Source organism: Lipotes vexillifer, unplaced genomic scaffold, assembly GCF_000442215.2.
Source record: "Lipotes vexillifer unplaced genomic scaffold, Lipotes_vexillifer_v1.1 scaffold371, whole genome shotgun sequence".
In the NCBI taxonomy this organism is placed as follows: domain Eukaryota; kingdom Metazoa; phylum Chordata; class Mammalia; order Artiodactyla; family Lipotidae; genus Lipotes; species Lipotes vexillifer.
The window spans coordinates 1554830-1565465 of record NW_006786304.1 but is presented as its reverse complement, the minus strand read 5'-3'; the positions used below and the strand labels follow the sequence as shown (position 1 = coordinate 1565465).

The following is a 10636-nucleotide window of genomic DNA, read 5'->3' as shown; positions in this document are numbered from 1 at the left end:
CCCCCCTCCCCCGCCTCGCCCCACACACACCCTGCGGCTGTGAGTCAGCGGCCAGCCGCGCCCCCTCGGCCCACTTCCTCCTCACCTTCCCAGGGCGGGCGGAGGGCGGGGGCAGTGAGAGGGGTGGGCCCCCTCCCCACCCATTCCGCTCTTCGGCGGGGGAGGGGGTTCGCCCCTTAGTAATCCCTCATAAATTGGTGGAGAGAGACGTTGAGGGCTCCGAAGGCAGGATTTAAGGGACAAAATTTGAGAGAATCTATGCTTGACCAGAAGGTCCTCTTCGCCCCCCAAACTGAGTAGAATGTAAAGAAATGGAGAAGTCGATGGGGAGGATGAGAAGAAATTGTGCCCCCATTGATATTCCCCTAAGAATTTCCATCGTGGGAGAGAACGAAGGATCAAGGAAGGATCCCTTCCCCTCCATCAAACTTCCCTTCTAATTTGGGAGGGTGACCCCCCAGAGTGTATCGCTATGCAGTAACGTTGGGGAAGAGGGAAATAGCGGAAGTCTAAGGTTCCGCGTTGCCCTTTTAAGCGCCCTCCACCCCCGCCTACCTCACCGCCTTGAGGTGTCCGCGGCCCCTTTAAGGCGCAGGGCATTATGGGTGCGGGGAGTGGAATTTTGGAACGAAATGTAGCGAAGAGAAGTACAGTAGTAAGAGTAACATTGTAGCCGCCGCCGGCCGAGGGGGCGCGCCGGGGAGGGGACGCCGCAGCCCCTTTCTGCTGCCGGGACCCCCGATCAGAGCCCCCGAGAGAGGAGGCGCCCGAGAACCCTACCCGGCCCTGTCCACGTTCCCCCCAGGAAGCCGGACTCTATGGGGCGGGACCCTGGGGGAGACTGAGCAGAACCTGGAGCCAGCCCTGAACCCCTGAACCTCAAGCCAGGGGCGCCCCGGGAGCACCTACCCCGTGGGCGCTCCGCCCGCTCGCCGAGCAGCCATGAGGTGAGCCTCGAACTGCCTTCAGACCCTTCCCCGCCCGGCGCGAGCTCCCGCCCCGCCTTTGTCCCCCTCCCCCCAGCTTGCTCCGGGCTGGTATTTGGGGACCGGGCACTGGGAGCCTCGGATTGGAGGCCGAGCCCCCTTTGACGAGCTCCAAATACTGATCACTTCCCCTTGACTCTCAAGGCTCCGCGTGGTGCCGGTGAGGCTCTCCCGGGAGCCCTTAGATTTGGGGGCGCTCCAAGGACTCCCGAATTTTTAAAAGACTTTTTCAGAGGACCTTCAAGTTGGCAAATACTCCCCGCAGGGAGGCTAGGATTTAGGCAGGGCTCGAACTCCCCTCAAATCTCAACCCGGCCCCTAGAGGGATTGTGGGGGGCCGGCTTGGGGGTCCCTGGGACCTGGAAGAGAGATCGAGACGTAGACTTTGGTTTTCGGGGGTCCCCTTTTACGTGGCGCTGGAAAAAGTCTTCCCAAGAGCGACCTTGCTCCTTAACTTCGGGGGTACTTAACCCCCTAAATTTGGGGGGCTCATCCTCCTGTGGAGGAGGTTGGTGTGGACGGATCCACGGACCCAGACGCAGCTTCCAGGGTCTGGCTGGGACTCCCCTCCCCCGCCGCTCCCCACCCACAATTTGCTTAAAACAGGCTGTGCCTAGGACCGAGCGAGCGCTCTGGGCCGAGGGCGGCTCCCCGGCCCCGGGCCAGAAGGGCGGCCCCTCTCCCCAACCTGCACGGCCCTGGGGAGGGAGGGGGCGCGGCAGCTGGGGGAAGGGGGGCCTTTGTCTTCCTGACTCACCTGTCGAGACAGCTGGTGTGGGGAGGGGCCGGCAAAGAGCGCCGCGGGCCGGCTGCTTTCCCCACCACGGCGCCTCCCCCTTCTCTCAACACCACCCCCCCTTCCCCAGCAGTCCCGAGTTGTGCGGCTGGAGGAGGGGGCGTTGCAAAGCTTCAAGGTCATAGCCCTCTCCCCAAGGGACCCAGGCTTCCCAGAGAGTTCCAGCTATCTTCCCAGGAATTTAATCCTGGGGGGTGGGGGCCGAAGGGACCCAGGGATTTTGTCTTTCCCGGGCCTCCCTCAAAACTCCTGGGCTCACCTGAGGGCGGGGCCCGTGCGGCTGGGGCACCCGACTAGCCCCCCCTTATTCTCCCTTTCCCCTGGCCCCCCATAATCTCTCCCTTGAGGCCTGAGCCTGACAGTACTATCTCCCTTCCTCTACGCAGTTAGGGACTTCCTGCCCCAAAGCCCCCAGCTCGAGGGGGAGGCTCCTGGGGGCGGCTGGGGATTAACCCCCTGGCGCCCACATCCTCCCACATTCCCCATACCCCTGCCCTCTGACATAGGGTGGCATTCCTTTTTACGGTCAGTAGAGAATCCCCCTCGCACATTTGTTTCTTCTGCTGTAAAGGGATTGCTGGAAAATTTGGAGCAAGGGGGCACCCACAGACACCCACAAGACTTCCTGCCTACCCTTTCCCACATTATAGCAACATCCCTTCAAGGTCTGCCCTGGGAGAGGGGGCGGTTTTCGGGAGTCAGGCTCTCTTCCTTCACCTTCTTCCTGGGGGGCTCTCCTCTCCCACTGCCCCCCAGCCCCGCCCCTTGCCTTCCCCCCCACCCCCCCGCCGCGTTTCCGGTCCCAGGCACGGTGGAAGGCGGATGGCGGATGTCCGAGTTAGTGCCCCTTGCCTTCCCCCCCCCCCCCCCGCCGCGTTTCCGGTCCCAGGCACGGTGGAAGGCGGATGGCGGATGTCCGAGTTAGTGCTGCCTCACTCACTGAGACCGTAAAAGGGCAGGAGCAATGTCTGGGCCAGCCTCCCCACCCCCAGTCCCCGAAGCCCTGGCCCTCCCACAAGGCCCCCCTACTGCTGGCCACGACCAAACCTCCCACCTCCTGGGAGGTGGGCAGAAGTCGAGCTGATGCCTGTCTCACCAGAGGGTTACTCCCACCTCCTGAGGGGTCTTCCCTTCTGATGGCCACACCCGACTTACTGGGCTGTGCCCCTTCTCCCAGGACAGCTAGGAAGGATTCAGAAAGACCCATGGCCTTGTCTGGGGCCAGCTGGGGAAACTGAGGCTCAAAGAGAGAAAGGCCTGGCCCAAGATCCCTCAGAAATTCCTAAGCAGTATTGAGGGAGGGGAGGGGGCTGGGATCCTCAGATTTCTGGCTGATTTGGCTGGGGACAGTCTTGGGGGCAGTTGGAAGAGAGGATGTTAAGATGGAAAATTACAAGATACAGTTCCTTTTCTCCCAGTTTGACAAATATTTGTTGAGTGTCTGCTGTGTCCGGTCTCTGAGCTGGAATTCCGGGAAGTGGGGCAGAGGTCTGAGAATCTCGGGGCAGAAGGGACTCAAGAAGTGTTTGGTTCATTTCTTTCCTCTTCCAATAACAGTAATTATTATTGTTGTTTTTATTTTTTTTTAAATAATGAGAGACCATTTGATCAAGCATCTACTTTGTGCCAGGCACTGTACTAGGTGCCTGATTTAATTTAATCCTCACAACAGTTCTAAGAGATTGACACTATTAGGACCGTCCCCCTTCCCCAGATGGGAAAACTGAGGCACAGAGAAATTAAGCAAATTGCCTATTAAAGTCAGATTGGAAGTGGGCAAGCCTGAATTTGAACCCAGGCCTCTTTCCAGAGTATTATACTATTAGAGAAAAAGGAAAATCAAACCTTTAGTGGCCTTTAAAAAAAAAAATAATACAAGTAACGTGCTTTCACTGTACAAACACTTAAGATAATGCTGATAAACAAAAAGGAACCCAGTTACCTTCCTGATCACTTATGGGGAACTGAGGCCTGTCAGGGAGGAAGGACTAGAGTGAACCCATACAAGCCCTGCAGACCCTACATCTGAGTTTCTATCCAGGGTTTCTTCAAAGATTTGTAGTTTGGAAAGGTTGTGTGTGCCTGGGGCTTTGCGGGGTAGATCACAAGTTTTGCGGTTTAAGGGGCTATAGGATGAAGGGGTGAAAGGAAGGGCAAGCCTCTAATATGGAAGGTTTGAGTAAACTAGAGTGACTATGTTTGATTGCCTCCCGTGATGAGAAGCTCTCTCCCTCCTATATTGCCTCTCAGCTCCCTCATATGAATCCTCTGCCAAATTCCAAGTCCTGTGCTTAGGGCTTTTTTTTATCTCTTTCAATCCTTACCAAACCCCAGTGAGTTATGGTTTCCAGGGCTGGAAACTGAGGTTCAGAGACGGGAAGCCGCACAGCGAGGGGGTGACTTGAACCTTCTTTTATCTACCACATGCTAGAGTTTACCAGAATGGGAGGACTTGTGGGAGAATTCTGGGCTGGTTGGGGATTAAGGCTCTCATGTCAAATTGAGGGTATGAGACCCCAGAGACCACTGGAATTAGGCAGACCCCATTTCCATCTCACTCCCTGCTTCCTGGCTGTGGGATTTTTCCATTCTAGCTTTTTGCCTGGTTTATAGTTTTATTTTTTGAACTTAAGTAATGAATTAGTTTTTTATAGGTAATACCAGCCCATGTTAAAACAAAATGAAAAGTCATAATCAAGCAATTCAAGAAGGTAAACGGTACAAAATGTCCACTTCCTGCCTCTGCCTCCTCAGGCCCCCAGGTCCCCAGTGCCTCAGAGGCAGCCACGGTTAGTCACCTGAGTAGCAGCTTCTGCATATATCACCACTCTGTGTGCAGAGGTATTTATATCCTCCCCACCTTTTTTTTAAAAAAAAACTTCTGATACACACCACTTTATACCTTGCCTTAAAAGAAAAAAAATCAGCTTAGCTGTTTTCTCATCTTTAAATGAGGTTAAGAACATTGCGGGGGGTGGGGTGGAACTTGGGTTCAAATATGAGCCCCTCTGCTTGTTTGCTGCGTGACCTGGGATAACTGTCTTTACCTCTCTGTGGCCACAGTTCCTCATCTGTAAAAAGGGTGAGCACCAGAGTCCATCTCATGAGGTCATTGCAAGGTTCACTGTGGAAATTGCAGCTCAGTACCTAGAACAATGTCTGGTACACAGGCTAACCAATAAATATCAGCTGCCATTGTTAAAAACTTTTCCTTTTTTACAGATGGCTAATTTAACAACTCTTGGATACCTACTATGTCCTAGGCATGATTCTAGGTTCCGAGGACACAGCAGAAAGGACAAAACAGAAAGGACAAAAATCCCTGCCCTCATGGTCCTGACCTTTTAGTAGGGGAGACAGGGATCTGGCAGGCAGGGATCAGGTGCTATGAAACGTGGGACATGCAATGAGAGGGAGAGGAGCTTTTCCAGATAGGGTAGTCAGGGAGGGCTTCTTGGAAGAGGTGTCAACTAAGTGGCCACCTGAAGGAGGTGAAAATCCAGGATGAGGGCGAACAAGAGCACCAGCCTGCGGTAGGAATGTGCCTGGCACGTTGAAGGAGCAGCGCGGAGGCCAGTGGGGCTGGAACAGCAAGCTGGGGTGGAAGGAAGGGATGAGATCAGAGATCACACAGATCACGAAGGCCCTGGAGAGAACTTGGCCAGAATAAAAATTCTGTGGGAGCTGCCATGGGAGCTTCCAAGAAGAGGAAGGGCACAATCTGACTTGTGTTTTAACAGGATCCTTTTGCTGTAATGGGGACACCACAGCCTGGAGAGGGACAAGACCAGTCTGGGGTCATTTTGCAGACATCCAGCTCTCTGGCCAGTCCAGAGACTCAGCAGGGCAGGGTCGCTTGGGAGAGCAAAGTGCAGCCAGGGTTGGGTAGCAACGAAGGCCCCAGGCACCTGGGCAGAGTCTGCCCTGGGTGTGGGTGGCAGGTGTGGGCGAGGCCTTAACCCTGCCCTGCCAGGGGCAGTGGAAGCCAGAAAGAGCCCCTGAGGCTGCACTTGTCTGGAAACAGCACCTGGTGTTTGGGTAGGTCCCACACAGTCCCCGGTGGTTAAGACTGTGGACTTGGGAGCCAGGTGGCTTGGGTTCAAACCCTTGCTGTGCTCCTTACTAGCTGTGTGACCACAGGCAAGTCACGCAGCCTTTCTGGGCCTCTGTTTGTAGTCCTTGCAGAATGAGGATGAAATAGCCCATCTAGAAGGGCTGCAGTGAGAATAAAATGAGAGACTCTGAGGAAAGGGCTTAGGGCATCTGAGCAGCTGAAGTGCCCGATAAGAGGGAGGTGCCCCAATTATGTAAACCTGGGGGGAGGGTCTGGGGCCTCAGCTTCCTGGCCTAGGAACCCGGATCTGGGTCTGCTGAGGGGCTTTCCCTGCCTTGTCTTTTACAGCGTCAGTGTTATGCACCAGCCCCCAGCCCTGGTAGAGACAGAGCCATTGTGGGGTATAATTTCTCTCTCCGGAAACCTCTGACCACCAACTTCTTCTTTTCAGGAAAAAGTCCGGTGGGGGTGGGGACCATTGCTTTGCCCTGGTTTGTGTGTGACCTTGGGCAAGTCACTTCCTGTCTGGGAGCCTGAGTTTCCCCACTGGGGGAGGAGGGCATTGAACCTCCCCAGAAGGACTGGTAGGGAGTGGGAGGGATGTGGCTGTCCAGGCACCCAGTGGTACCTGTTCAGGGTGCCCGTGGAAAGGATGCTGACAGTTACTCAGCACTCAGTACATGCCAGGCACTATGCCAAGCACTTTACATGTCCAGACTCATCTACTTCTCCCACTGCCCTGGGGGAGGTGGGGTCTGTCATTTCCCCAGTCTGCAGGCAAGGAAGATGCCTTCTCTCATGTGGGAAGGCTGCTTGCCTGAGTCATATGGAGTAGGTGGCCCAACGGGGATTTGAACCTACATCTGTGGATATCAGATCCTGAACCCTGAACCAGTTTACTGGCCCCCTCCCCACAAGGTTAAGTCAGATGTCACCTCCTCCAGGAAGTCTCTGATCCCCAGGCTGGGGCAGGCACTCCTTCTGGGCACCCCAGGCCTGGTCTTGGATTATCACTATCTGCGGACAGGACAGACCATTGTGATGCTCTCCTGCCCTGGAGGCTGGGGCCGGGGCTGTCTGGGTCCCTGCCTGACATGGAGCAGGGAGTGTCCACTGATGGCCGTTGGCGCCAGGGGGGCCGGAGGGATGGGGTTGGCAGCAGGAAGTGGAAGAGCCTGGGATCTAGCCTTGGTCCCCAACTTGCTGCAAGCCTCACCCTTCGCCTCCCTGAGCCTCAGCTTCCTCCTCCTGAGTGGGGAGAGGTGGTTGGGGGAAGGGGGGGCTCCGAGCACCCCAGCAGAGATGGGGAAACTGAGGCTCCAAGGGCACCAGGCAGGGGCTGGTTCCCAGCACTGCCCAGAGCTCCTGCCCTGCCCCTTCCATCCGCTTCTCCCGGGCCCCCTCCTCCAGCTGTCACTCTGCATCTCTCTGACTGCCTCAGTCTCTCTGTCCATCTCTTTGTCTTTCTCCATCTGCCTGTATCTCCATTTCTGTATCTTTCTCTGCTCCCTGCCTTTCCATCTGTTTCCCCCCACTACTCCTCTGTCTGTCTGTCTTTCAGTCTCTCTCCGCTATGTCAGTCTGATTCCTTTCTCAGCTGTCTCTCTGCATCAGTCTGTATGTTTGTCTCTTCCAGTCTGACTCTTCCTCTTCCTGTCTTCTTTCCCCCCATCTGGCCGTCTGTCTCTTTCCTTGTCTGTCTCACATCCCCTGTTTGTCTCTTTGTCTGACTATCCCAGTCTGTCTGTCTCTCTGTCCCGTTTGTCTTTTCTCTCCCAGTCTCCCTGTCTGGGTCTCTTCGAGGGTCTGTCCCCAGCCCTCTCTCCCCATCTGCCTGTCTTCCTCTGCCTCTCCATGGGTCCCCCTTCCTCTCACACTGCCTTTGTGTCTTCAGATCTCCCAGGGGGGCCCAGATGGAGAAGGTGACCGGCCCCTGGAGGAAGGGTGCCAGGCTCCCCTCAGCTAACTGGCCTCCCTCCCCTTTCCTCCCTCCGGGCAGTGAGACGGTTGTCTGCTCCAGCCGGGCCACTGTGATGCTCTATGATGACAGCAACAAGCGATGGCTGCCTGCTGGCACGGGCCCCCAGGCCTTCAGCCGCGTCCAGATCTATCACAACCCCACTGCCAACTCCTTCCGTGTGGTCGGCCGGAAGATGCAGCCAGACCAGCAGGTGAGGCTTCCCTCCCCGCCCCCTCTGCCCGCTGCGCCCCACCACTCCTCACCCACTTTCCTCCCCCTGCCAGGTGGTCATCAACTGCGCCATCGTCCGGGGTGTCAAGTATAACCAGGCCACCCCCAACTTCCACCAGTGGCGTGACGCCCGCCAGGTCTGGGGCCTCAACTTCGGCAGCAAGGAGGATGCAACACAGTTTGCCGCCGGCATGGCCAGCGCCCTAGAGGCATTGGAAGGTTAGAGAGAGTGGGCAGAGGGGACCACCGAGCCCCACCGTGTGGCCTGGGGCCGCCACTTTACCACTTGGCCTCAGTTTACTCATCTGAAAATGAGGCCAATTCACAACTTCTGTGGAGAATTATTATGAGGATTTTGTGGGTTCCTGTGTGCCCCGAGTGCACCCACGTATAAAACGCATGGTTCCTAAGAGTACATTTTGCTCCAGGAATTTTTACACATGCACACTCCTGTGTGACCTCCCAGATCAAGATATAGATATTTCCAGCCTCCAGAAAGTTCCTTGTGCCCTTTCCCCAGGTAACCATTATACTGACTTATGTCATCATCGGTTAGTTTTCAGGCAGCAGTATTAAGAAAAACCCTCCAGTTGGCATTTCTTAAACTGGAGTGTGCCCACAAATCATCTAGGAGAAACGCAGGTTCCGATTCAGTTGGGTTGGCCGGGGCCCGAGCCTCTGTACTTCTAACAAGCTCCCTGGTGACGCCAAGGCTACCGGTCCATAAACAGTACACTTTGAGGAGCAAAGTGACGGCTATGCATCTGGGGTCACAAATCACCAAACGGCAGAGGTGTTTGCTTCCTGGAGCGGCTTCAGTGCTAGTGGGGAGGGGCTTGCTTGTCCGAGGCACAGAAAAATACATGGGAGCCAGAGGCCTGAGGCGGGGTGGGGTGGGGGGTGGTGGTGGTGGGGGTGTGTGTGTGAGGAAGAGGCTCTCAGCCTTTCCTGGGTCTTCAGGTGGGGCAGTCTGAGCCGCTGTGACAGGTGCCTTAAGAGCCTGGATGCCGGAGTGGGCCTGAATTCAAGCCTTGTTCCTGCAAATTCGGGTCTGCAGGACTTGGGGCAAGCGGCTCCCCTCTCTGGGCCTTTGCTGTTCCGCCTGTGACCTGGGCATCCTCCCAGCACCCACCTTACATCAGCTCAGTCGGGGGAAGCTCTTGCCGACCCCTCATCGCAGACTCCCTGGGAGGCCCGGGGGAGCCGAGGGAACGTGCTGAGGGGTGGCGCCGGCTGGCTTCCGGGGTGACTCAGCAGCCTTTACTCTCACCTTCCAGGAGGTGGGCCTCCGCCCCCGCCGACACCGCCTACAGCACCTCCCACTTGGTCTGTCCAGAACGGCCCCTCCCCAGAGGAGATGGAGCAACAGAAAAGGTGGGGCCAGTCCCTGGGTGGGGAACCTTACTGCTGCCGGAGTTGTAGATTGTTCCAGAACCCCTGACTCCTAGAGTTCAGACCTCTCCAACTTGCAGTTTTCAGAATGTTCCAACTCCCAGGGGACTAGAAATTGACATCTTTCAGAAACCCCCCACCTCCTGGAGTTTGAAAAACTCCTGACACCCAGAGTTGCGGAACCTTCTGACCCTTCAAATCCTGGTCCCCCAGATTCCCAGAGTCGAGAATTTGGTTGTCTAGAGGATCTTGGGTGTTCTGTATTCTGGTGTTCTTGACAGTCTGATGACTAGATTGCTCGCCTCTTGCTCTCGCTCTGTCCCTGTCCTCCCCCTGCAACCCCTTCCTGGCCCCTGGGGAATGGAGGACATGAGTGGGGCTTAGGAGCCAGCCTTGCCGGAGACCTCTGAGGGGCGATCCGGGAAGTTGCTGGCCAGCCTGGGGCTCTGAGTAATGGCAGCTCGCCTTCCCTCCCCAGGCAGCAGCAGTCGGAGCTCATGGAGCGGGAACGCAGGGTCTCCAACGCAGGTGATTGCTCGAATGGCCTCGGGGCTCGGGTGACCACCCCAGAGGAGGGGGTGGGCCAGCCGGACAACAGAGAATAAGGCTTCTCTCTCAGCACCCCTCCTTTTTCGTGTTTCTTACAGGAGGCCCAGCTGCTCCCCCAGCTGGGGGACCACCCCCGCCTCCAGGACCTCCCCCTCCTCCGGGTCCCCCCCCACCCCCTGGTCTCTCCTCCTCGGGGATCTCGGCTGGGGGTCATGGAGCAGGGGGAGGCCCACCCCCTGCACCCCCTCTCCCCACAGCACAAGGCCCCAGTGGTGGAGGGACTGGGGCCCCCGGCCTGGCCGCAGCCATTGCCGGAGCCAAACTCAGGAAAGTCAGCAAGGTGAGGGGGCAGGCAAGGTGGGTGTGGGGTGACGGGGCCTGATATAATGGGATGAGGCCAGAGTTTCCTGGGAGCCTCACAGGAGGGCTGGAAGGCCAGGAGGCCCGCCCATAAAGCCCCCACCTCTTTGTAATTTCTCCAGCAGGAGGAGGCCTCAGGGGGGCCCTTGGCCCCCAAAGTTGAGAGCAGTCGAAGCACGGGCGGGGGGCTCATGGAAGAGATGAATGCCATGCTGGCCCGGAGGTGAGCCTGAGCCTGGAGCCCTCAATAGCCGCAGAAAGCCCTTGGAACACACCCCTCAGACCAGCAGTTATCACCTGGAGATTCC

General features: G+C 56.9%; 1 protein-coding gene across 1 annotated transcript in view; it reads left to right on the top strand.

Moving 5' to 3' along the window:
- Positions 1-657: 657 nt before the first annotated feature.
- Positions 658-10636, top strand: part of VASP (vasodilator stimulated phosphoprotein) — a 13207-nt gene continuing 3228 nt past the window's right edge. Inside the window, exons 1-7 of the mRNA XM_007458517.1 lie at positions 658-947; positions 7836-8007; positions 8081-8246; positions 9305-9401; positions 9898-9947; positions 10067-10308; positions 10451-10551. Coding sequence (XP_007458579.1) covers positions 943-947; positions 7836-8007; positions 8081-8246; positions 9305-9401; positions 9898-9947; positions 10067-10308; positions 10451-10551 — 833 coding nt within the window. The 5' untranslated portion in view covers positions 658-942. The remainder of the gene's footprint in view (positions 948-7835; positions 8008-8080; positions 8247-9304; positions 9402-9897; positions 9948-10066; positions 10309-10450; positions 10552-10636) is intronic.